Source organism: Gopherus evgoodei, unplaced genomic scaffold (assembly GCF_007399415.2).
Source record: "Gopherus evgoodei ecotype Sinaloan lineage unplaced genomic scaffold, rGopEvg1_v1.p scaffold_43_arrow_ctg1, whole genome shotgun sequence".
Lineage (NCBI taxonomy): Eukaryota > Metazoa > Chordata > Testudines > Testudinidae > Gopherus > Gopherus evgoodei.
The window spans coordinates 1,308,853-1,335,617 of record NW_022060064.1 but is presented as its reverse complement, the minus strand read 5'-3'; the positions used below and the strand labels follow the sequence as shown (position 1 = coordinate 1,335,617).

General features: G+C 49.2%; 2 protein-coding genes across 7 annotated transcripts in view; one reads left to right on the top strand and one right to left on the bottom strand.

Annotated features, from left to right (window-relative positions):
• Window positions 1–26,765, bottom strand: part of LOC115642642 (zinc finger protein 436-like) — a 936,374-nt gene that overhangs the window by 707,350 nt on the left and 202,259 nt on the right. The gene's annotated exons all lie outside the window — the stretch shown is intronic.
• On the top strand, window positions 1,769–26,082 carry LOC115642646 (zinc finger protein 773-like). 6 transcript variants are annotated; one of them, XM_030546332.1, is made up of 10 exons: window positions 1,769–1,842; window positions 2,543–2,629; window positions 4,510–4,731; window positions 5,368–5,390; window positions 6,450–6,565; window positions 6,866–6,898; window positions 7,766–7,870; window positions 9,835–9,923; window positions 10,643–10,769; window positions 25,683–26,082. In XM_030546332.1, exons 1-10 carry the CDS (start codon window positions 1,792–1,794, stop codon window positions 25,712–25,714), a joined length of 885 nt encoding a protein of 294 aa, XP_030402192.1. In that variant the 5' UTR covers window positions 1,769–1,791; the 3' UTR covers window positions 25,715–26,082. The 6 variants fall into 6 exon arrangements, with proteins under 6 accessions (XP_030402192.1, XP_030402189.1, XP_030402190.1 ...); XM_030546329.1 differs by lacking the exon at window positions 25,683–26,082 and adding an exon at window positions 18,761–21,205 and having other exon boundaries at window positions 6,453–6,565; XM_030546330.1 differs by lacking the exon at window positions 25,683–26,082 and adding an exon at window positions 18,764–21,205.

Genomic DNA, 26,765 nt, shown 5'->3' with positions numbered 1-26,765 from the left:
GCTCAGGAACAAAGAGGCACAAAAAAGATCTCATTTATTTATTACAAAGTCTTGAGGGTATATAACTCGTGATTTTAGAATTCTTGTGGTTGTCAAGGTATCTTGGGGTTTTAGATGTGTGTTCATTATATTTTTGAAGGCAAAACTATGAATGGGTTGAACAAAGAATTAGATCAGTCCCTCAGGATAAGTACATTGGCTATTAGCCAAGATAATCAGGGATGCAGGCCCATGCTCTGCATGTCCCTAAACCATCCTTCGATTGCCAGATGCTGGGAGTGGACAATGGGATGGTTCATTGAGTCATTGCCCGGTCTGATCATTCCCTTAGGAGCACCTGACATTGGCCCTGTCACAAGACAGGATACTAGATTAGGCGGACTATTGGTCTGACCCACAATGGCAGTTCTAATTTTCTGCAAAAATTACAACAGATTTTTTTTCCAGGGAGAAAGATGTTATAGGAGATAGTAACTGCCTTTATTGAATATTTGAGAATCAAGCTGTACACAATGGCACTCAGAAAAACACTAAGGGCTAGACTGAGGCAAAATAACAGTTGTAAAAATGCAATCCCCAGTGGTGGATTGACTCGAAACAAAGTTTCGACACTAGACCAGAAATTCTGTCAGCTCTAAAATGAGAAGAAAAAATTAAATTTAAAAATTCAGGGAATCCCAACAGCAGATAAGGCAACTTGGGAAACTGCCAGGAGACTCTATTCATTCAGATACAGTGAGAAGGGATTCTTTGTTTCTGAGGGGATCTGTATAAAATGTTTCACTGAATTAAGTCTCAGGGATTATCTATATTGGCAAGTTAATGCGGTCTAACTCGCTGGCTCAGGGGTGTGAAAAATCACACACACACACACACACACACACACACACACACACACACACACACACGGCTTGAAAGCGCTGGTGTGGACAGGCTCCACTCCCAGTGCTCAGAGCAAATCCCCTCGTGAAGGTGGATTACCAGGCGCACTGGCACCCACCGCAGCGCTTTGAATTTTGTAGTGTAGACACACCTCAGTAGGTCAGATCAGACACAGAGGAGCTGCACTGACTAGGCATTGGGGTGCCTGTGCCTTTGAGAACCCAGCCCTGGGAAGCCCAGGCCGAGAGATGCTGTCTGTGACAGGGGAAACTTAAAAAAAAAAAAAGCTGCTTTGCCCCCCACCATTTTTGCAAACACTGGTCTCAATGCCACTGGGGTAACTGCTGCCCCTCTGCCCCACCTGTGCTGGGGTTTGCCCTTAGTCACCCTCTGCCCGAGCCTCCCCCAGACCTTGGCTCCTGCTCCTCCCCCCAGCCCTGATTTTGTCCTTTAGCCCCTCTCCTAACCCTCCTCCAGCTCCTGACCCCCCCGACCCAGGCCATTCCCGCCCCCTGCTCGGCCACCCCCCGTTACTCCATCGCCCCTTCCCAGCCCCTGGAACTAGCAGCGAGCAGAACGTCACGGCAGGTACGGGCAGGAGGAAGGGCAGCGGCTTCAGCGGCTGTTACTGGGCATGCGCAGTGCCCGGGAGTAGCACATTGCTGCGGGAGGGCGCGTTAATGCGCTACCGGGGGGGCTGCTGAGTCTGATGGTTCAGCAGCACCAGCCCCCGCCCCTGCTTTTCCCCTGGGGAGCCCCCGCCCCCCTCCTGCCCCCTCCGGGCTGAGGCGGGTCCCCGCGTGTCCCAACCCCCCTGCGTGGGGCTCGGGGGCAGGGCCAGGCCCGGGGAGGAGCCGCCCCTTCCTGCCCCCCCCCGGGCCCCCGCCTCTTTGCACCGGCAGCGGGGCCATGGCCGGGGCTGGGAGCGCAGCGCGGGGGCTGCTCCAGCCCTGCAGCCCGGTGGGGCCCGGGACACGCGTGGGGCGGACACGCTTCTGCCGGGAGGGGCTGGGCCCGGCTGCCTGGTTCGCCCTCTGCCCGGGGGGGGGGTCCCCCGAGCTCCCCGCGGCCGGAGCGGGGGCTGCGGGGGGCCAGTGTCCCGGCCGGGAGCTGCAGGAGGGGCCGGAGCGGGGCTCGGCTGCAGAGCTCGGAGCCCAGGCGGGGCCCGGGAGCGAGGGGGAGCCGGGGGGGATCTGGGGTGTCAGAGCTGGGCAGGGGGGCCTATGGGGCTGCTGGGAGTTTGGGGTGCTCTGGTGGGAGTCAGGGCGAGGGGAGAGCAGCTGGGGCTGTGGGGTTGCTGGGAGTTTGGGGTGCTATGGGGGGGTCAGGGCTGGTGGATGTTTGGGGGGGCTCCATGTTCAGATCTGGCCCTGCGGGAGCTTGAGGGGCTGGCGCTGGGGAAAATGGGGGACTGTCTGAAGTTGGCTGCTTTGGATGTGAGTGAGGCCCTGAGGAGCTGGGGGTTGGGCTGCACCCCTGTCACTGCAGCCTGGGGCCCTGTGTTTCCTCTGGAAAAGCTGCTCCCTGTTTCAGCATCTCCTCTCAGTCTGAGTCCCAGGGACCCTGCACAGGCGTCTGCAGGGCAGGACGGGCCCTGAAATCCGGCAGCTGGGAGGCCGTTTGCAGCAGTTTCTAATCCTCTCTCCCCTGCTTCTTCCAGGAGGAGCCACAAAAGCATCTGGCCCCTCTGGGAAAAGAGAGAGAAGCAGCCAAAGCCAAGGAGGAGCAGCAAAGTGAGGAGCTGCTGGTAGGTGCCCAGAGCCCCCCACTACTTAGGTTTGCCTGGGATAAGAATGACCTGGTGAATGCAGGGCCCCACCTGCCAGTCTCAGCCAGGGACCCATCCCCACTGGAGCCCAGGGAGCCTGCAGTGTGAGACACGGGGGTAACATGATGCCCTTAGGATGCAGGAGGCTGCTGGGCAGGAGAGGGTCAGTCTGTGTTAGCCCGGAGCCCCTGGCCACAGATTGTCTGGATGTCGCAGGGATCCCTTTCTAGCTCCTGGGAAGGATGAGGAGGAAGGAGATGAAATGTGGGCTGCAGAGATGGAGGATTTGGCACAGTGCAAGTTGATGAGGTTTTAGGGAGAAGTGTCCCTCCTGTTGGTGATGTACAGCTCACCCTGGCCCTGATCCCTCCTCTCTTCCTGAGATAAATGAACTTCCCGTCACTCACCACAAGAGATCTCATGTTCTGGTGAATAACCCTGCCACCCGCCTCGAGGTGCATTTATGATTTTCCCCAGTTACCGAGCAGATGAGTTTCAGTGTTGATAAATGCAAAAGAATACACATTGGAAAAGATAATATCAAATACCCATAAAATGATGGGGGCTAAATTAGCTGTTACCGCTCAAGAAAGAGATTTTGGAGTCACCGTGGATAGTTCTCTGGAAACATCCATTCAGTGTGCAGCAGCAGTCAAAAAAGCAAACAATGTGGGGAATCATTAGGAAAGGGATAGATAATAAGACAGAAAATATCATATTGCCTCTATATAAATCCACGGTATGTCCACATCTTGAATATTGTATGCAGATCTGGTCACCCCACCTCAAAAAAAAATAAAATAAAATTGGAATTGGAAAAGGTACAGAGAAGGTCAGCAGAAATGATGAAGGATATGGAATAGCTTCTGTGTGAGGCGAGATTAATAAGACTGAGGCTATGGCTACGCTCCACAGTTTTTAGTCACTACAGCCGTGCTGCTAACAGGCGCACAGTGTACAGGGCCGGCTTGGGGCGTGTGCTTGGGGTGGCATGCCGCGGGGGGCGCTCTGCCGGTTGCCGGGAGGGCGGCAGGCGGCTCCAGTGGACCTCCCACAGGGGTGCCTGCGGAGGGTCTGCTGGTCCCACGGCTCCGGTGGAGTATCCGCAGGCACGCCTGCGGGAGGTCCACCAGAGCCGCGGGTCCAGCGGACCCTCCGCAGCCATGTCTGCAGGAGATCCACCGGAGCCACGGGACCGGTGAGCAGCAGAGCACCCCCTGCGGCGTGCCGCCATGCTTGGGGTGGCAAAATGGCTAGAGCAGGCCCTGACAGTGTAGCTGCTGTTTGTCGGCAGGAGAGAAGTGCCAGTGTAGACAAAGCCTGAGATTGTTCAGCTTGGAGAAGAGATAACTAAGGGTGGGATATGGTAGAGGTGTATAAAATTATGACTTGTGTGGTGAAAGTAAATAAGGAAGTGTTATTTCCTCATAACACAAGAACTAGGGGTCACCCAGTGAAATGAATAGGCAACAGGTTTAAAACAAACAAAAGGAAGTATTTCTTCACACAACGGACAGTCAACCTGTGGAACCCCTTGCTAGAGGATATTGTGAAGGCCAAGACGCCAACAGGGTTCAAAAAAGAACTAGAGAAGTGCATGGAGGACAGGTCAATCAGTGGCTATTAGCCAGGATGGGCAGGGCTGGTGTCCCTAGCCTCTGTTTACCAGAAGCTGGGAATGGGTGATTGGGGATGGATCACTTGATCATTCCCTGTTCTGTTCATTCCCTCTGGGGCACCTGGCATTGGCCACTGTCAGAAGACAGGAACCGGGCTAGATGGACCTTTTGTCTGACTCAGTCTGGCCGTTCTTATGTTCTGTGTTCCCCTGTTACTGAGCCGCCCTCTCCATGTTGCAGAAACAGATGGAAGCCGAGAGGCAGAAGATCGTCTGGGAGTGGAAGGAGCTGCGAGGGTTTCTGGAGGAGCAGGAGCAGCAGCTGCTGTCCCGGCTGGAGGAGCTAGAGAGAGCCATTGTCCAGAGAAGGGATGAGGGCATCTGCAGCCTGTCCTGGGAGATTTCCCTGTTCAGCGAGAGGGGAGGAGAGAAGGGGCAGCAGCCGCTGAGCCAAACCCAGCAGGTCAGGCTGTCATTGCAATGATCATACACAGTGTTTCTATAGGCGCTTCTGAGCCTTAGACCCCAAAGCACTTTACAGAGTGGGGCCAGGGGCATTATCCCTCTGGGACAAATGGGGAAAGTGAGGCAGAGGGAGGGGCAGAGCCCTGCCGAAGGTCACACAGTGAGTCTGGCAGTGGTGCCAGGGATGGACCCTGGGAGTCCTGGATGCTGCAGCCCCAAGACCTTCTCTCCTGGAAATGTCTGTCTGCATTTGCACTTGGAGAGTGAAATTCCCTCCTTCACCATGCTGAGGTCCCGAGCCAGGCCTGAGGCCCCTCTCACAGCAAATTAATGGGTTTAGTGGGGCCAGGGGCCTTCTGGGTGTCTCAGCACTGGAGGGAATTTGATTCTCAATGCACAGAAATATCTTCTGCCTGTAAAGTATCCGGGGAGAAGATTTCCACAGTGGTGACCTGCCTGCAGGGATTGCTGAGGCTGTGTAGGGGAAAGTCCCTGGCGGGGGGGAGCTGCTCTGGGAATGTAAACCTGAAATTCCCCTACTACCCGAGGCTTCAATGGTGACCCCTGCAGAGCAGGAGGCCTCCCCACCCAGGGACACTCCCCCTGACGGCCTCCTCTTTCTCTCCCTATTTAGGGTGCTGGGAGCACTGGGGGCAGGTAAGTCCTGGGCTCCATTTCGCTCCCCCTCATGGGCCTTTAGGTTTGATATCTGCACTGAATAGGAAGCTTGCTGGGGCTGTCAGCAGCCTGAAGCCTAGGTCTGAGTGTGTGAACTCTCCTGTCCTCTTTTAATTTCATCAGCGTGTAACACTTTGATGTCAACATTAAACGTTTCCTGGCTGATCACTTGAGCAAGTGGAACGGGGAGAGGGCGGGACTGAAACCTTTGTGGGGTAGAAATAGGGAATTGCTGTAGGGAGGGAAGAACAGAGGAGAGACACAGTGACAAGGAAGCAAGAGAAAAATGGAGAAAAGAGGATGGGAAAAGAAGGGAAACACAGGGAAGAACTAGAAGGGGCCCTTCAGGGTGTCCGGGAAGAGGCTGTTTTCCTCCTGAGTGACACGGAGTGTGACAGACAAAGACTTAACAAAATAATAACTAAAATTTTATTTCCTATACGAAGGGCTGATTCTCCCCTTGTTCTTTATACGTGGGTGTCCCATGGAGAGCAGTGGGTGTTCTGCTATGAATGAAGCAGGACACGGAGTCCTAAACTGATGCTCTGCACTGTCCGTTACGGCCAGTGGCCAATCTGGCCCTCTCTGCCAAATGAGCTGGACACCCCAGGGTTACTGCTTCAGCTGAAGGGTTCGGGGGCTTTGGCATTAAAGGGCCCACGTTTATTCCCTGCTGGAGCCCTGGGCTCTATCTGTGGCCACTGTCAGCATGTAGGACATGCCCACTCTTTGGTTTGTGTTTCCTCCCTTTCCACTTAATCCCAGTGCTGATGCCCCTTGTTACTGCAGTAAACCAGCTTAGGGGGTGGCTCTGCCCCCACAGAACCAGAGCGTCCCTGAGAAAGCTGCTGAACAATGTCTCCGTTCCTTGCCCTAGTGTCTCGCCACTTCCTGTCTCTCTGGGGAGCACAGGGCTGAGGTGACTCACCATGACAACGACCATCTCAGGCTAAACTCAGATCCAGGTTTCCTGGAGTTTGGGGGTTGCTGGCTCAGGGTCTGGGACTCAGGCCTATTTCTCACCCCTCCTTTCCCCAGCAGGGAGGACGGGACGTTTCGGAAGCTAGAGCCATCGTTTGCGGAGCTGGAGAAGAGACTCAGCGATTTCTCTCTGAAAAGTGCCATGCTGCAGGAGGTGCTGCTGGGATTCAAAGGTGAGTTGGAGTCTGGGGGTGGCGTCTCCTCTGGTTAGAGCGACCCTGGCTTTGGGGAAGAGTCGGGGACTCTAGTGATGTCACTGATCCTGGGCTCCATATCACAGCCCAGCTCAGCGAGTCGCCCTTCCCCGTGGAGCAGCCCTGTGGGGCTGGCTCTGTCTGCAGTGGCTGCGTTATCGGCCTCTGATCTCTATCACCATCTCGTCGTTAACAGCAGTTCCATTAATAAGCAATGGGGATTTCTCCATGAATGCGAGGGCCTGAATTCTCACCTCTCCCATCTTCTCCTTCCCCTAGAGACGCTGCGACGGGGGCTGGGGAGCGACACAGGTACGTGTCTGTCTCTGACTGGCCCAGGGGGAGATTTCAGCCCAATAACCATGTTAACGACAGGGGATCGTAGCCTCCAGCACCTGGAAGCTGTGTAACAACGAGAAACGATGTTACTTTGTTCTTGCACCACTATATTTTCAACTGACTTGTCTCTTAAATATTTTAGCTCAACAATGTCACATAAGCATTTAAAGTGTTTTGCAGTTTTTTAGTACTCGTTAATTTTTTTGCCTTTGCTTTCATTAATTATTGCACTTTTTACTGACTACATTAATTTTAAGAATTTTATTTTGCTGTTTTAATTGCAGTAATATTAAGTGTGTTTAATTGTTTGCATAGTTTTATTTTAAAGCTTTTTTTTTTTTTTTTAAAGACCACTAAGGTCTTTGACGACAACTTCTTATATTTGAGTGACTGCTTGATACTTTTTAAAAAATAAAATAAAGGCTGAGCTTTTTTTAAAAAAAAAAGTATTTATTTGAAAGTTTGTTAGTACAGTTAGTTTTTTGGCTTTTTAAAAGAAATATAGACTTTTTTGTTATTCTTTAAATTGTACTGTATTCACATTTTTAACTTACAATTATTTTAGTGCACTATTTACCTCTTGTGACGTAGGTTGTAGCTGATTTTTACACTTTAAATAAATAAAACAGCTATTAGCATCTAATTTGATTAAAATAGCAATTCAGTATTTTTTTGCATAACCTGCTCTTCTTTAAGAATGCCACGTTTGTTTGGCACTTTTACTTAACTTTTTGCACTAAACTTTTTTTTTATGCTTGCATTAGGCCTTTAATTTATATTTCTTGGGATGATTTTATTCATTTAATAGACTCTTAATTTTTTTCCCCAATACATTCCTAGCCATCCCAATGATTTTTAATTTCTGGGAAACATCCTCAGCAGAATTATTTGAAGGTGTCACACCGGAGAGTAACGGCACAGAGGCAGTGGCTTGTGGGGAACAGGGTAAGTTTCATTACTAATTCTGCTCTTAAAAAGAGGGGTCTCTTTAGAAAAAGAGTTTAACTTACAACCACTGAGAGACTTTAAGAAAGTCACTAATCACGGGAGCAATGGGTCTCTTTGGAACGTATGTTAACTGACAATCCCTTAGAGCCTTCCTGAGAAACAGGATAGAGCTATGGCCAAAATGAAGTGCAAATTAATGATCATGCATCATGAGGAGAAAGAGGAGGGAATACAAGTTAAAATATAATGAAAACAAAGCCTCTCAGAAAGGAAATGTAGCAGTGTTGCCATGTCAGGCGTGAGGTGGGAGATGATTTCCGCCCCCCCCGCCCCATCTCTTTTTAAAAGTCCCAAAAGGAATACAAATGGGTGGCATAATTTATTTTTTACTACTTTGTTTACTAATTAAATCCATGTCCATAAGGCCAAATTTGGCCTAGGTAACTTTGTTCCCACGTTTTCTTGTTCACCGAGCTTAGAGCTGGCCCCGAACGACATCATTAGCCCCCTTTTGTTTGGACTAATTGAATTTTCTGTAGTTGGTCGTCTTGCACCTGTGCATGGCCTTCATGGCTGAAAAGAATTGAACCTACTTTTCATCAACTTGCTGCTAGAGGGTATTGTAAGATCTTAGGAGGCTCAGGAAGGGCAGTCAGGAGGCTGTGAGATGTTGAGCGTTTCATTATGATCTAAAGGAAAGAAAATCTCACTCCCTCACTCCTGCACTCCCCTGTTCATTGTGGTCAGTGTTCTCTGCCAGCCTCTTGAAATATACAAGTTATATATAGACTCAGCACAGATAAATGTTGTATTCTTACTTTTTTAGTAAATGTTCGGAGGTTGGAAAAAAATTGACTTCCAATAAGAGGTACTTGCTTACTTATCTCAGCTGTGAAATTAGGCAGTTTGCAGCTGTGCATAGTAACCCTTTCATTGCCTGTATCCCAGCCAGCGAGGTGGGAAGGTCACAAGCTCCAAAACCTGCCCACAATCAGTCATAAAGTCTAAGGCCACATGGCACCACTGGATCATCTGGTCTGAGCTCCTGTCTAACACTGGCTGCCAACACCCTGCAGCACCCGCCCACTAAACCCAACCACTGGAGTGAGACCAAAGTCTTACAGCCCCCAGGAGACTAGACTCTTACATGTCCCAGGCAGAGACTAGGAGGGACTGAGGTGCACCAGTGCTCCAGGCCCCTGCAGTGGCAGGGAAATGGTTGAGTGAGAGATTTCTGGGTAATCCTAGTGAGTGCCTCACATCCCATGCTGCAGAGGAAGATGAACCCCCCCCCCCCCAGGTCACTGACAACCTGAGCCGGGGGGGGAAATTCCTTCCCCATCCCACCTATAGTATCAGTTAGACCCTGAGCATGGGAGCAAGAACCAGCCAGCCAAGCCCTGAGATAGAGAGTGATAGGTGTCACCTCACAGCCCTAGTCCACCCCCTCAATATCCTGTCTTCTTCTCTGGCCATTCCTGAAGCTTCAGAGGAATGAGATTAAATAAACCCTCTCAAAATACATTGTGAGGGAAAAATCCCTTCCTGACCCCTACCAGTGATGGCTGAAACCCTGAAGCATGAGGGTGAGGAGCGTAATACATAAAATGGAAGTGAGCCCCACTTAATGTTCCACTATTTGTCTCTATTGACAATGGCTTCCATCTTAATATCATCAGCAAACTTCATTTTATTTACCACGCCAGCACTGGGCAGACTTTGTCCTGTCCCTTCCTCTGCCTGGTCCCCACCATTAGGGGAGTTGCCCTCAGAGTTTTTAAACTAGCACAATGGGTTTAGTGCTGATGGGAAGGGTTGGGTCTGGGCTGTGATAAAGTGATGGAATATTTTCCCAGCATGCAAATCAGAAACATCTTATGCAGGGAAAGGGCCGGGGAAGATCATGATGTGACAGGAACTAATTTCTGAAATCTTCCCTGTCACCCTTTTCGCCCTGACAGGTGGCAGAGTAATGCCCACCTTTGGCTCCAGATTGTCCCAGCCTCCCACGGGGCAGGGAAGGGAACTGGCTGTAGTGGAGCTAGTCAAGGTAGGGATTATTGTGGGGTTGCTAGTGGGTTCCTGCTGGATGGAGAGGGGCAGGAAGTCCTGAGGGCCTGGAATCTTTGGGGGATGTTATCTGGAGGTGGGATGGGGGCAGGAAATACCCAGAGTGGAGAAAGGGAGAAGGACAAGGCGTGTGACAAACTTGCTGGGAATGGTTTAACCTGAGTCCTGGATTCCAAGAACAGACCCATGGGGTTTGGGGGAGGAAATTACCCTATTTGTAGAATGGGGCTGGTGGGGGAACCCTGGGCAGCGCTGGGAAAATGTATCAGATTCCCAGTGCGAGAATATAAGCCTACTCGCCAGAGGCTGCTACAAGATTCGAGAGAGGGGTGGGAGGTTACCCACCAGTGGGGCCTCGAGTAGATAATCCCTCCCCTTCCTTCCAGCTACTGGCAATGGGAAATCTGTTGAGATTCCTACTGGGAAGCTGACCCTGGAGCTTGCTGAGGACTCCATCCCCCATATCAGCCTCTGGCTTGGTGTGTGATGAATGAGAAGAGCCTTCCCCCTCTGTCTGCTAGGGGGGGGACGAGGAGATCTCTATCTCCCCTCCTGTTTTGCCTCCGGCTGCTCTAAGGGTGGGAATCTGCTGACTGTGACCCTGACAGAGCTTCCATTTGATTGGCTCCTCTCCCTCCATGAGTGGTGGGGCTGTGACTGGGGCAGCAGGTACCAAGTGTTGGACTCTTGCTCTTTCAGGGGCCGATGACCTTCGAGGAGGTGGCTGTGTATTTCACCAGGGAAGAGTGGGCTCTGCTGGATGCCCATCAAAGAGCCCTCTGCAGAGACGTCATGCAGGAGAACTATGAGACTGTGACCTCGCTGGGTAAGGATTCCCGTCCCCTCTGTTCTTAGAAGGGGAAGTGAAGAGTTAAGGTTCACACCACCCCCACAATGCCACCTCTGCTCTGCCCTGTCTCAGCAACAGCCCATTGAGTGCATTGAAATGGGGCAGACTAGGTCCCTCGGGGTTCACATACACCTCCCTTCGTATCAGAGTCACTGCTCTGCCAAGCTGCTCCAACTCCTCCCTCCACCATCCAGTTACAGGTACAGCTGACCCAGTGCACACGGCTGGAGGCATGCGGATAAATGCTGGGATTCTCACTTGTGAACACAACACAAACAATGGCACATTCTTAGTCCTTCATATCTATTGTAGAATCATAGATTTTATGGCCAGAAAGGGCTATTAGGTCATCTAGTCTGACTTCCTATATAACACAGGTCATAGAATTTCATCCAGTTACTGCTGAACTGAGCTGAATGTCTTGTGTTGGACTAAATCCTCCCCCAGAAAGGCATCCACTCTGTGTTCAAGAAATGGAGACACCTCCACTTCCTTTGTTACTTTGTTAACCTTTGCACCAGCCTTACTGAACCATTCCCAGCGGCTAGAGCCAACTGCAGGGCCAGGGGCAGAGTTAAGGTTGCATTTTAGGGGTGGTGTGTATATTAACTCTTCCTTTTCTGGTTTTCAGAGGTTTAAGTTTAGCCACCACTCACATAGTGGAAAGGCATGAAGTAGAACTGGCCAACCTCTACTCTGTATTGATGTAGGTTATGGGCATTTGATTTCCTTATTTCTTTAATAGACTTTTTGGATACTCTGGCTGCATGAGAGATTTTGCCAGCCTAATTATGTCAATTAAGGATGTGGTTTTTCGCATCCCTAACAAACAGAGCTATGCTGACAAATCTTTGCAGCTCAGAAGAGGCCAGAGTCTGCAAGTGGATTTTAAAACACTTCAAAATATTGCTCTCAGCCCTGAAATTTTGGAATCGGGGAAAACTTATAAGAGGAACTCTTTCAGAATGCAAGCAAAATGCACAATGCACCTAGTCTGAAAGTTAATGGTGGTACGGCTCCAACTCAGGAAAATGGGAGTAGCTCAGAGGCAGTGGCCACAGCATGTCCTCTTGACCCAACCAACCAATGACTGTGAGAGAAGTTTGAGGTTCCTATTCAGGAGTTCTTGGGGGGCAGGGGAGGGAGGAAGGAGAGCAGGGAGCAGTGGGAGTGGAGAAGATGATGGCGGAGCTAGGGCTTGTGGGGTGCCACAAGGTAGGGCAGACTCAGTGTAGTGCGAGGGAAGGGATAGGTATATGGAAGACTAGAGGGAATCAGGGAGGGATGGGTACCATGGAAGGAAGAGGAGGTGAGGAATCAGAGACAGAATCTCCTGGGAAGAGGTAGTGTGGTGGGTTAGGGGAGTGGGAGCCTGGGAATGGAGAAAAGAGAGTGGAGGTCCCAGCAGTGATGCTGTTAGAGGGGGAGGATTGGGTAGGAGATGTGGGATATTTGGAAGTGGAAAAGACTGAGGTTAGTGGGAAGGGGATGGGGAGTGTTTGCTCCAAGGAGCAGGAAGGATCTGGTGGCAGTGGGAATGGAAGGTTTCAGGGAGGCAGATATTTGGGGCCTTCCACTGAGAATGCTTTTGCCATAGTCTCTAACAACCTCTCCCTAAGCAAAGCTCAGAAGCAGTGCTCCACCCTTATTCTTCTTGACCCATCAGCCGCCTTTCATACCACTGACCATGGTTGTCTTCTTGACATCTTGTCTTCTTCCTGGCTCTCCTACCTCCGTAACCACTTCTTCAGTGTGTCCTTAGGAAGATCCTCCTCACCCCCACTCCACTCTTCTGTGGGGGTTCTACAGGACTCAGTCCTTGGTCACTTCCTCTGCACTTTATCTCTGGGAAATCTCACCCCCAAACGCAAATTCAGCTACTGTCCGTATGCTGATGAATCACAGATCTATCGCTCTACTCTAGACTGTCTCCTTCTGTCCAAACTGAAATCCCAGCCCCTCTGATGACTCCTCGTGGATGGCTAGCCATCAACTCAAGCTCAGATGTTGAAAACAGAGCTCTTAATCCCCCAAACCAGCCCCCCACCTCCTTTCTTGCTGTTCACTCCAGAATTAGCTGATGGAATCTCAGAGCCTCTGGCAACATTTGCAAGCTCAGATGACAGGAGAGGTCCCAGAAGATTGGAGAAGGGTTAACATAGTGCCCATATTTACAAGGAGGAGCTGGGGAACTATAAACTAGTCAGCCTGACCTCAATACCAGGGAAGCTACTAGAGCCATGTATAAAACATTCAGTTTGCAAATACCTGGAGGATGAAGGGGTAATCGGTAGCAGGCAGCATGGATTTACTAAGAATATAGCATGACAAACCAGCCTGATATCCTTCTTTGATAGGGTAACTGGTTCGGTGATTAAAATAGACCTGGACTTCTAAAAGCCTTTTGACACAGTCCCATGAGTAAGCTGGGGAAATGCAGGCTCAATGGAACTCCCACTAAGTGGATGTATAATTGGGTTACACGACTGCAAGCGAAGAGTAACTATTAAAGGAATGATGTCAGAGTGGAGGGATTTCTCAAATGGGGTTTCACAGGGATCTGTTTTGGGTCTGGTGTTATTTAACATCTTCATTAATGACGTGGTTGTAAGAATGGAGAGCATACTCATCAAATTCACAGATGACACAAAGCTGGGGGGTTGTCAACACTTTGGAGGCTGGAGCAAAACGTCAAAGAGATCGTGATAAATTGGCAAACGGGGTTATAGACAGCAATGAAATTCAACAAAGACAAGTGTAAGGTGCTACACTTGGGAAGAAAAACCCAATGCACAGATAATGACTGGGGGATAACTGGTATGGGAGCAGCACCGCTGAGAAGGATCTGGGAGTTGTGGTGGATCACAACCTCACCATGAAGTCAACAGTGTGATGATAATGCCAAAAGAAGCAAATGCATTGAGAAGCATAACATGGAAATCACGGGTGGCGATAGTACTGCTCTACTCAGCACTGGTTAGGCCTCAGGGGGAGTCCTGGGTCCAGTTTTGGTCACCAGTGACTAGACAGGATGTAGAGAAACTGGAAAGAATCCAGAGGCAAGTGACAAAGATGATCAAAGGGGTGGAATGCAAACCAGTGAGCAAAGGCTGATGGAACTGGGTGTGTTTACTTTGGAAAAAAGAGTTAATGAGGGGGATATGATAGTGGTTCTCAAATATTCAAAAGGCTGTGTGAGCGTGTGTGGCTGTCCCTCCTGTTCTGTCTCAGGACAAAGCTGCAAAGTCTCCAAGCCCAGGCCCTCAGACAGGGTGGGGGCAGCAAACAATTAGGGGCTTTGCACAGGACGAGCACCAAACAGTCTAGGGCTCAGGCAGGGGCAAGCACCAAACAGATCTAGTGTCCTAGATCGGCGGCCGGTCGACCAACACAGGCCTCCTGGCCGAAGGTGGGGTGGCAGGGGACTCTGGCCTTTCTGACTCCACTGGGTGCCAGCCCTGGACCCTAACAATGGCAGTGTAATCCACCACTGGATCAGCGGGGATCCACTCACAACACACTGACTTAGTGTCAGGCCAACACTCAGCCAGATGATGGTCTAATTTCCCTGAGCGACTTCCTACAATCCCCAGGGTTTGGTACCTCTGGCCTCTATTTCCCCAGGGTCGGTGGTCTGTGGCAGCCGCATCAGCTCGTTGGCACCTCGACTGGCTGGTGACCCTGGGAGCTCTGGCCAGTCCTCTGGCAGCTGCCCCAGCAGGTCCTTGGTGTCCCGCTTCAGCAGCGGGTGATAAGTGTCTGTCTCCCTCGGCAGCTCCAGCCCAACTGAGCTGCAGGGCCCCCTCCTTTTGTATTTCTGCTTCCTGTCCTGTCCATCAGCTTCCGGAGGGTGGAGGTGGCTTTCCTGGCTCTGTAGCCCAACGGGCGGGTTATGGTCCCTGCTTGTCTTTCCTGCTACAGGCTGCCATACAAAGGATGGAGAACAGTTCTTCTGGCTTGTCAGAGAGGGCAGGACAAGAGGCAGTGGGTTCAAACTACAGCACAGCAGATTTAGATTAAATCTCAGGAAAAAACTTCCTAACTGGAAGAACCGTAGGACAATGGAAGACGCGCCTCGGGAAGTGGTGGAAGGTTATTCACTGGAAGTTTTCAAAGGAGGCTGGTTTAGTCGCAGCAAATCCTGCACCTTGGCAGGGGGTTAGACTAGATGACCTTTGTGGTCCCTTTTAACTCTGTGGTTCTAAGGGGAACCGGGGTTTGCCCTTGGAAAAAGCTAAAGCGAGCATGTCACCCTTTAAGGGTATGTCTGCATTGTGTCTGGAAGCTGCCTCCCAGCCAGAGTCCATGCTGACTCACTACAAATAACGGTGCAGGCGCTGTTGGTTGGGCTGTAGCTTGGGTCTAAAGCCAGGAGTTGAGGGGGGTGGGTGGGCTAGATGGTCTGAGCTCCAAGCAGAGCCCTAACGTCAGAACAATCTCTCCCCAGCCATTTTTAATGCACCAGCGTGAGACCAGCCTGGAAGGTGGCTGACTGCCTGATGCACCTTAGACGTACCCTAAAGAGGGCAGTCCCAAAGGAGACTGTATTAAGGTTGGGTCACCTAACTCCCTGTAAATCCATGACTCAGCCCCTTCCCTTGGCACCCTGTCATTGTGCCTTAGTAGGTCACAACTGAGGATGCCAAATTCAGGATGAAATGCTGAGAAATAGGGCAAACACAACCCCAAACTGGTGGATATTCTTTTATAAGTTTCAGAGTAGCAGCCGTGTTAGTCTGTTTCCGCAAAAAGAACAGGAGTACTTGTGGCACCTTAGAGACTAAAATTTATTTGAGTATAAACATGCATCCAATAAAGTAGGCTGTAACCCACAAAAGCTTATGCTCAGATAAATTTGTTAGTCTCTAAGGTGCCACAAGTACTCCTGTTCTTTTATAAGATAGAGCAAAACAGCCACAAAAATAAACTCCTGTTTCACCACACTGGCTAACAAGAAAACTTAAAGGCAGTTTTCTCAGGCATTCCGGTTCTTATAACACCACCAAACACGCTGGATTCAGAGATGAGTGGTTCTTTACAACCAGTGTCATTAAATAAGTTTCTTCTGCTCCCAAAGGGCCAGCCACTCCCAGGTCACTATACAGCTTAAATCTTACCCAAAAAATCGTGCTGATGCCAATCCTTTAGTATCTAAAATCTAAAGGTTTATTCATAAAAAGAAAGAAAGGTGAGAGTTAAAATTGGCTAAGGGAATCAATTATATCCAGTAATGGCTAAGTTCTTGGTTCAGGCTTGTAGCAGTGATGGAATAAACTATTGGCTTAAGTCAAGTCTCTAGAGTCCATCTACAGCTGGGATGGGTCATTCAGTCCTTTGTTCAGAGTTTCAATCTGTAGCAAAGTTCCTCCAGAGGTAAGAAGCAGGATTGAAGACAAAGTGGAGCTGTTTCCAGGGCCTTTTATAGCTTTTGCCGTGTGAAGGGCATCCCATGGTTCTTACTGTGGAAAATTACAGCAACAAGATGGAGTTTGGAGTCACATGGGAAAGTCACATGTTCATGCCCAATTTCCCTCAGTCATTGCAGGAAGCCATTACCTGCTTTCCAGACAGCACGTTTACATGACAGTCCACTCAGTGTAGATGGGTTGGTCCCATGGTCCATTGTCAATCAAGTGTGTCTTGATGAACCACTTAATTTGAACAGTCCCTCCAAGATGTGCTAGCTAGCTGCCTTATGGGCGTTACCTTGTCATGCTTATAAGAAGCACACAGGATCTTTTTCAGGGGAAAAGGCAATACACCACGTTTATTGAAATACAACAATTAGCATATGCACTCAATCACACACACACACACACACTGTCCCACCAGTCCATGCTATAGTTACCAGTCCAGAGTTTGGACCAGCCTACTGGCCAGCTAGGTTGATCATGGGTAGGAGGAGCCGGGTTCCACTGGTCGTGACACGATGTTCTGGGAAAGTCTTGGCAGGATGAACCCAAAGTTTCATGGCAAGACACCCTGTCTATGTAGTGATTTTCCTTCATTGGGACCAATGAGTTTTGCACCGTCATGCTGTAATCAATTGTTTGATGAGTGCTTGTTTTCTTAAATTGTCCTTCTTGTTTATCTTGTTCTTTCATCTAGTTCCTCAGGGGGTTCTCCCAGGCTGGTTTAGATCACAGCTGTCTTGTCCCCACCGATAGGTGCCTGTCTCATCTTTAGAGTTGTCAATCTGCCCTCCTCTGACATTTCAACGGGTGTGTTGCAGCCTCCTGGTGCCCTTGTGTCTGTCTCCGGTTCCTCCCTCGTATATCTGGTTCAGCGATGACCTTCACCCTTACCTCTTAACACACACATTCCTCATTCACACACACATCAGAATTAATTTACACAGAACATTTTGAGCAGGAACATCAAATTGCAATGCAAAAGAAAACAATCATGGTGTCATGGTATAAATCCCCACTCTGAACCTTAGCGTCCAAAAGATGGGGTACCAGCATGAATTCCTCTAAGCTCAATTACCAGCTTAGAACCTGTAGCGCTGCCACCAACCAGGAATTCCAGTGCCTGGTACACTCTGGTCCCCCCAAAACCCTGCCCGGGGACCCCCAAGTCCCAGTTCCTCTGGATCTTAAGGAAAGTAAACCCTTTCCCTCACCGTTGCCTCTCCCAAGCTTCCCCTCCCTGGGTTACCGTGGAAGATCACTGTGATTCAAACTCCTTGAATCTTAAAACAGAGAGGAAAATTCACCTTCCTCTCTCCTTCTCTCTCCCCCCTCAGACTCTCCCTGACAGAGAAAGTAATCCTAACACAGAGAGAAATTAACCTTTCTCTCCCCCTTCCCTCCTTTCTCCCCACCAATTCCCTGGTGAATCCAGACCCTGTCCCCTGGGGTCTCACACCAGAATAAAAAAAACAATCAGGTTCTTAAACAAAAAAAAGCTTTTAATTAAAGGAAGAACAAAAGTAAAAATTATCTTTGTAAATTTAGGATGGAATATGTTACAGGGTTTTTTAGCTGTAGACACTGGGAATACCCTCCCAGCCTAAGTATACAAGTACAAATTAAAATCTTTTCAGCAAAATACAAATTTGAACTCCTTCCAGCCAAATACACATTTGAACTCCTCCCAGCCAAATACACATTTGCAAATAAAGAAAACAAACATAAGCCTAACTCGCTTTATCTACCTAGTACTCACTATTCTGAACTTATAAGAGCCTGTATCGGAGAGACTGGAGAGAAACCTGGTTGCACGTCTGGTCCCTCTGAGCCCCCAGAGTGAACAACAACCAAAAACTAACAGCACACACACACAAACTTCCCTCCCTCAAGATTTGAAAGTATCCTGTCCCCTGATTGGTCCTCTGGTCAGGTGACAGCCAGGCTCACTGAACTTGTTAACCCTTTACAGGCAAAAGAGACATGAAGTACTCCTGTTCTATTAACCCTTAACTATCTGTTTATGACACATGGCATTCTTCTACTTATTTTAAAATGTTAAATCTACAACAAATTGGTGACCCTCAAAGGTCCGTTACTTCCTTGAAATCAGTCCAGACATAGATTCTGGTTGCTGTATCTCTACCGCAGGGGTCCCCAACGCGCCCGCGTCATCGAGAGGCGTCGCCGCCGAAATGCTGCAGAAATTCGGCAGACACTCCACCACCACCACGGTCCTTTGTCTAGCACCCGCCAGGCGAAAAGGTTGAGGACCAATGCTCTATCCATTGGCCCATTAAGTCATTCCTTTCTGTTGTTCTGAAAGGGAGGCTGTCAGGATAGGATCAGATCATACACCAATACATTTAATACATGCTACATTATTATCCTTCATTCTAAATTATATAAAATAGAAACATAACATCCTACTACTACATTTGGGGGAAGAGTTTTGGAAAGTTCAGTTCCTGATTTTTATTTCACCTCTCTCCAGCACTTGTTTTGGTTTCGCCTTCCCCTTTCCATCCCTGTTTGAGATTTCTGTCTCTATCACAGGAGGTGATGCAATGGTGTGTGAGAAAGAGGAGCAGAATTCGCAGCAGGAAAATGTTGAGCAAGTGGATAAACACAGAGAATTATTGCAAAGACTGAAAAGGAATGTGTCCAGGAGTCATGAGCAGGGAAACTCCTGTGAGATTCAGCACAGACCAGAAAGAGAGCAGGGAAACCAGCCAGGGGAGAAAGTGAGTAAATTAATTTCCTGTTGGGGAACTCAGAAGGACATCAAGGAAAGCACAACCCAGCAGGAAATCCTCATGGGAAAGAGAAAAAATACATTCACTGTGTGTAGGAAAAACTTACATGACTACTCAGCCCTTATAAAGCATCAGAGAATCCACACAGGTGAGAAACTCTGTGAATACGGTGAGTATGGGAGAAACTTCACTCGCAGATCAGGCCTTTTTCTCCATCAGAGAATCCACACAGGGGTGAGTCGTTACGAATGCACTGAATGTGGAAAATGCTTCACTAAGAGATCAGCACTTTCTGAACATCAGAGAATCCATACAGGGGAGAGACCCTATGAATGCCGTGAGTGTGGGAAAAACTTCACTCACAGAACAGGCCTTTTTCTCCATCAGAGAATCCACACAGGGGAGAGGCCCTATGAATGCCGTGAGTGTGGGAAAACGTTTAATCGCAGTTCGCACCTTATTAGGCATCGGAGAATCCACACCGGGGAGACACCCTATGAATGCAGTGTGTGTGGAAAAACCTTCACTCGCAGATCAGGCCTTTCTGAACATCAGCGAATCCACACAGGGGAAAGGCCCTATGAATGCAGTGAGTGTGGCAAATGCTTCGCTAACAACTCTGCCCTTTCTAAACATCAGAGGATCCACACACGAGAGAGGCCCTATGAAAGAACAGAGTATGGGAATACCTTCTCTTGGCACTCAACCCATGTTAGCCATCAGAGAATCTGCAATAGAGATCAACACCATAATAATCTCTAGGGCTAAAAATGCTTTTTTTAAAATAATTTTCCTGATTCCTACATAACTTTTGAAGCTGTTTGAACTGTTTGCAGCACCATTATCCCTCAGCTTGTCCAGATGAGTGGCCCATTTTTGCCTTTTGCAGTTTGTCCTGGTTTGAGGTGGACCTATTTATACTCTTTATTGTCCCATGGGTAATTCGAGTGTGCCCTTCCTATCAGGAAACAGGGAGCGTCACATTTATACCATTCCTCCTATTGCAAAGTTATTGTTAGAGTCACCAATGATACAGATTATATCATTGCCAGTTGTTCTCACATTGCTCTGGGTTGTGCTGAAGAGCAGTTATATTGGGAACTTTTCAATTTATATGTAAATAAAGGGAAGCGAGGACAGAAAATGTGTCATTTCAGCCTCTGTGACACTGGAAGGAGATGGAGTGACTCAGGGACTCCCTCCTTCCCCATCACTGCAGAACTGATACTTTTTTTTCTGAGCCAGGCAGAGTTTATCTTCCATCACATTCTACTCCTCCACTTCTCAAAGTGTCATGTGATGAAGCATTCTCCATTGTCTGTGCTTGGAGATGATGCTTTGACTTCTTTAATCCTATATCAGTCGCTATGACTGGAGATGAAAGTGTCAAAGACCTGGGAGGGGAATTCAAATGGATCCCAAACACAGTGTGATCATTTGGAGTTTAAATCCCAGGTTCCATCTATTGGCAAAGCCACTTCTGGCAATGTGGCTGTTTTTTCCCCCAATTATGGAGATGCTAGGATACTGAACATGTCGTAAATAACATAACTGACGATTGAGATAGTGCTGAGTGATGCAGATTTGAATGGATCAGAGGATAATGTGATGGGAGAATCTCTTGTTCTGATTCTGAGTCATCAGATGTAACCTGCTCTGGAATTTCACTTGACACTTTCATTGTCATGTATTCTCTCTCTCTCTCTCTGTGATGTGGGTTTCTATCTTTCCTGAAGGCTGTTTGGTCACCCAATTGGATATTAGTTCAGTCTGATAGGATGTAGCTCAGATTTATTGGAGACTTTAAGATAAATGACCATTTGATAAGGTCCTCTTTTATCATTTCACCTTTGCTTTTTCCCCATCCCTCCATGATGACATGGAGAAAGCTGAAGTGCAGTTCTGTCAACAGGAGAGAACTCTCCAATTTACTGGCCATGCTAACAAAGACACAGCAATGATTTAAAATCTCCACTCGGAAATGGTGAACAGCAGCAGAACCCCAACTAACTGAAGGAAGTGCATATGATCACGGGGTAGTTCAATTGTTGAAGTCAATATTGTCTCAGATGATCTGGGGAGAGAATTCCATGGTAAGTGGTTTTGAAGTAGGTAATTGGTTCCCAAAGCATTTGTAACCCAGACCCTACAGAAGATCTCTCCTAGCTAATCCTATGGTATGGGAGATGCTGCCCTTCATGACACAGATGTTGTGGAAATAAAAGTGGGGTTTTTGTTGAATTTATCCTTTGTAGTTGCTGAAAATGAGTATAAAATTAAATCAGTTTTGAAAATCTAATAGCTTCAGAAAAATAGCTATTTTGAATAGAAACTCCAGCTCTGGTAACTAACAGAGATTCTGATCCAGCCCTCTATCCAGTCCCTTGCCTGGAACTGTGCCAGCAAATTAAAGAAAAACTGGCCATGTTTTGGGAAGTCATTTCTCATTAACACTGCTGAGATTTTGAGTGGTTTTGTAAAGGATTCTACTTCTAAGAACTGTAAATTTACCCTAACCAAGGCCAAAGATTTGGAAAGAACTGGGGTTGAAAGAGTCCACACCCAGTTCTTGGTTTCCACCCCAGTAAAGGAAGCTATGGTGACCAAAGGCCCAAGGAAAATTGTTTGTACAACTCCACTTCCTAGTGAAGGGGAGTAGGCTTCTGTGCATAGGAGGGGCTGTGGATTGGATCTGAGGGGCACTGGGAATAGAGGGGACAGGAGTTTGGGCTGAAGAGCATCCTCATTTGGGTATCCAGCTGGACAGGGGAAGGCAGCAGGTGATTCTAATTCCTTAGGGATATTTTATGTGTGCGTTTGTGTGTGCGCACAGGGGAGGAGCAAACTATATGCCCAGAGGCCTTTATTCCTCTAGCCTGTGAGGACAGAGGGAATGTCAGGAAGTTGCCCCTTCAGTCACACACAAAAAGGCCCTTCTTAAGAAAGACGCAATTCTGATGAGAAAAAGTTACACCAAAGAGGACTATGAAGAAATAGATTTTTAAGATCTTGCTGAACAGTTTATCACCTGACCAGGGACTTGAACCCTGGACCCTCAGATTAAAAATCTGACTTGCTGCCAACTGAGCTAGCCAGGCTCCCCCTGCCCCCCAAAAAAAGTTGGTTGGTGCAGAGGAGAAACTAGTCAAGAAAAAGCAGCTATACAGTTGGTGCTTGAGGGCTTGACAGGCTGGTGAGTTTGGTCATTAACATCCAGCTGCCAAATTCAGAAGTCCCTATTCCTAGTGGCAGGTGGCAACAAGGAGACTCACAACTCTCATCACCTTGAGAAGGGTCACAATGTGTATCTATGTTGATTCAGCTGTCAAATCCACACAGAGAGCTCCCTATAGCATAGTTCCCTGACTCAAAATAGCCCAAAACGCTGCCCTATGAAATCATGGAACCTGTGCTCTTCGCTCTGTGAAAGCATGTAAAGAATCCAAAAGCTGGAGGGGAGGGATTGGGTCCAGAGTGACCTAGACAAATTGGAGGATTGGGCCAAAAGAAATCTGAGGAGGTTCAGCAAGGACAAGTTCAGAGTCCTGTACTTAGGACGGAAGAATCACATGCCCTGCTACAGGCTGAGGACTGACTGGCTAAGGGGCAGTTCTACAGAAAAGGATCTGGGCCTTACAGTGGATAAGAAGCTGGATATGAGTCAACAGTGTGCCCTTGTTACCAAGAAGGTTAATGATATATTGGGCTGCATTAGGAGCGTTGCGAGCAGATTGAGGGAAGTGATTATTCCCCTCTATTTGGCACTGGTGAGGCCACATCTGGAGTATTGCGTTCAGTTTCGGGCCCCCCACTACAAAAAGGATGTGGACAAATTGGAGAGAGTTCAGCAGAGGGAAAAGAAAATGATTAGAGGGCTGGGGCACATGACTTACGAGGAGAGGGTGAGGGAACTGGGGTTATTTAGTCTGCAGAAGAGAAGCGTGAGGGAGGATTTGATAGCAGCATCCAACTACCTGACAGGAGGCTTCCAAAGAGGATAAAGCTCGGCTGTTCTCGGTGATGGCAGATGAAAGACCAAGACAATCTCAAGTTGCAGTGCAGGAGGTTAAGGTTGGATATTAGGAAAAAATATTTCCCTAAGAGGGTGGTGAAGCACTAGTATGGGTTCCCTTAGAGGTTTTTAAGGCCCAGCTGGGATGATTTAGTTGGTGTTGGTCCTGCTTTGAGCAGGGGGTTTGACTGGATACCTCCTGAGGTCTCTTCCAACCTTAATATTCTTCGATACTAAGGTCCAGACTGGTAAACTTCCAGGCTGAACAAGCCATGTTATTGATGGTGACACTAAGATTGAAGGATTATATCCCATTATAAAAAATTGTAAATAAAAATGTAATCTGATCTTGAGCTTCCTGTTGTCTTCTAGAAATGTCCCTGGGACCCTGGCACTCCCCAGCAGGAGTGAAAGGAGAAACCCCCAGCGCTGCATGTAGCTCCAGGCTAATTCATCGGGGTGGGGGAATTGATTTCTTTGCTGCTGAGCAGGGAGCCAGGGCAGTTCTCTGGGAATCAGGGTGCCCAGGCTGATCCAGCTGCTTCATTGCCCCTGGGTCCCTGCAGGCTTAGACTGTTCCTGAGGCCAGGCAGCTGCTCAGGGAGCTTTCCTGGTGTCACTGGCAGGGCAGGAATATCCCACTTTAAGGGCCTGAGTTCAGCCATCAGGAAAGGCAACAGCTTTGTTCCTTACTTCTAAACAGAGCTCCAAGGCTGTGCTTCTCAGCCAGGGGTCTGGAGCCCCTTGGTGGACAGTGAGGAGGTTTTGTGTGTGGTTGCCAAAATAAACCAGAAAGCTGAGCCCTATCACCTGGGACAAGTATCTTACCTTCATGGAGGCCCCTCTGTTGTGGGGCCTGTGTAGTTGTGTTGCTGGCTGCCCCCTAATGACAGCCCTGGCTTTTCATAGAATCATAGATTATTAGGGTTGGAAGGGACCTCAGGAGATCATTAGGCTAACCCCTTGCTCAAAGCAGGACCAATCTCCAAATGGTCTCTGCCAGGACTGAACTCACAACCCTGGGTTTAGCAGGCTAATGCCCAAACCACTGAGCTATCCCTCCCCTTTTTAAGCTACTGGACATGCAGAAAAACAGTTGTGGCACAGGTGGGCTATGGAGTTTTTATACCATGTTGGGTGGGGGCCACAGAAAGGAAAAGGTTGGGAACCCCTGCTCCAAGGAATCTCAGAGAATAAAGACTCAATCTGACTCAATGGTGCCAACTCATGATTTTGTCACGAGTCTCATGAGAGCTATTGTTTTCCTTAATGTCCCAGCTCCTGGTGTCAAGTGGAGATGTGATGATTTGAGCCTTCGCTCTTAAAGAAACAGAACCTTTCTAGCCCTTGTGGCTGTGGAGAAGGCTTCAGAATGTCACCCCAGTGCACCCTAAAGGCTCATCAAGCAGAAAGCAAATAAAAAGATCCCCAAATCTATTAAGATTACATAATCTCATGATTTTAAAGCCAATCTCATGATTTTTGGTGAGCCTGACTCAGGGTTTTTGAATGTTTGGGGTTGACCATTCTGCAGACAGAGCTGAGCACCCTCCTTCACATCCAACACACCCAGAATTCTCTAAAGCTTTAACTCTCTCTTCTCCTTCCAGCAGCTTTAATGCAGCTGGGAATCCCAATTCCTAGACGTGCTTTTCCACAGACACTGAATTCCCCACAGGGCTGAGGCCCCACCCGGCTGTTCTGGGGACAGGACGGATGGGGCAGTAACCTCACGTCACCCCTTTGTGACTCCCAGGGAAGCCACAGGGACAGCAGCTCCATGCTGGGCTCTAGGGCCCCCCAAAGCACCTGAGGGGAGGGGGCAGTTCAACTCCCATGTCAGGGGCTCCTGCTGCCTGAAGGTGACAATATTCTCACAGCCCCTCCTGTCCCGGAGACGCTCCATAGCCCTCTAACAGCCCCTCCTTTCACACTGACTCCCGCAGGGACCATCCCTGTTACAGCCCCTCCCCTCACAGCCCTTCCCCTCACACATAGAGGGATTTGTTTGCTGGAGCCTGACATTACAATTCCAGGTGGGAGATTTCTGAGGAATTAATCACTGATTTCCCCCCCCCCCCAGTGCAGAGCGGCTGGGCTCAGGCAGCCAGTTTCATCCAGGTATTTCACCCCCAGGCCTCCAGAGTCTCCTCTGACTGTATTTATCAGTGGCATTGTGCGTGAGCAGTGGCTATAAGAGGCTCAGGGAGGCTGAGCCTCCCCAAACAGGGCAAGAAATGCTGGATGTGATGCACCTCCCTTTGGAGGGGTGCTGGGCCACCACCTTTGGAGTGCCACCGACAGGACCTCCCGAGGAGTGGGAGAGCCACTGTAGCTCGAATCATGGCCCTGCCTGCGCCCTGTCCCAATACCCTGTCCCTGCTCGGACTCGTCCCCTCTGTGGCAAGCAGATCTTCTGTCTGATCAGCCCTGAGCCAGGCCTCTGTGCTGCAAATTATTCCAGCATCTGGGAAGGAAAGCACAGCAGCCCACAGCTCCAGCTCTGGTAGCTCTTTGCTCTCTCTGGGATAGGAGGCAACAAGTCTAACACTGCTCATTGTGCAGTGAATATCTCTGTGATCTCTGCCCTTCATGGTGGGGAGTTTCCCCACTGATCACATTTCTTGCTGGGAAGGGGAGGGGAGAGAGAAAAGAGGTTTTCCTCCCTGTTTCATTCCTTTCCATTTTCTGTTCCTCCCTTCCCTTCCAGGATCCTCCCTTGCATTTCATATTGTACAGTGACCCCCTCCCCAACCCAGGACTCTGGAGAATCTGGAACAGCAATATCCCATGGGATCCTCAGTGATCAAGGGACGTTTCCACCTTCCAGGAGACTCCAGCTTGGGACTAAAGGCAGCTCTGGCCTTTTCCTCTCTCCTTTCTGGGGATAAAGGTCATGAAGCCTCTGCCTGGCCTCCTGAGTCTGAATAATATCCCATTTCTCACCATCTACTCCAAAGAAACAGATGATTCTAACCCATGTGCGTGGAGTTAATTCAGTTTTCGTCCAGAGTCCTTCACCCACAGTCCTTAGGGCACTGGTTTTCACTTTTGTTCTGGAGACCCAGTTGAGGAAAATTGTTTATGCACATGACTCAATGGAGCTGGGGATGAGAGGTTTGGGGTGTGGAAGGGGTTCATAGCTGGAGTAGAGGTTTGGGGTGTGGGGTTGAGGACTGTGGGGTGAGGCCCATAATGAGGGGTTCAGGGGTGGGAGGGGGCTCTGGGCTGGGGCAGGTGGTTGGGGCACAGAAGGAGGTCAGGGCGGTGGGTGCAAGCTCTGGGGTGGGGCCAAGGATGAGGGGTTTAGAGTACAGGAAGGAGCTCTGGGTTTGAGGAGGGCTCAGGGCTGGGGAATGGGTTACCTTAGGCAGCTCCCAGCCAGTGGCGCAGCAGGGGTGCTAAGGCAGGTTTTCTACCTGTCTTAGCACTGAAGACCGTGCCGTGTCCTGGAAGTGGCCAGAAGTAGGTCCAGCTCCTTGGTGGAGGTGCACAAGCATCTCTGTGAGGTTCCCAAGAGCAGCCCCCGCCCTACTCTCATTGGCCAGGGTGAGAGCAGCTCACGGGAGCCCTGTGCCCTGCCCTGCCTAGGAGCCAGACCTGCTGCTGGCCACTTCCGCGGTCACCGTGGTGTCAGAACAGATAGGGACCAGCCTGCCTTAGCTGGGCAGCACCACCAACGGGACTTTTAATGGCCTGGTTGTTGGAGCTGACGAGAGCCACTGTGACCCAGTGCCTTACATTTTGAGAACCACTGCTCTATGGGATACAGACTGACCAGGGTTCATCTCTG

Coding starts and splice junctions, on each gene's coding strand:
- LOC115642646 (XM_030546328.1), top strand. CDS start 1,792: ATGGCCGGGGCTGGGAGCGCAGCGCGGGGGCTGCTCCAGCCCTGCAGC. Junction 2,630..4,509: donor AGCAAAGTGAGGAGCTGCTG/GTAGGTGCCCAG, acceptor TCCATGTTGCAG/AAACAGATGGAAGCCGAGAG. Junction 10,770..18,760: donor TGAGACTGTGACCTCGCTGG/GTAAGGATTCCC, acceptor TCTCTATCACAG/GAGGTGATGCAATGGTGTGT.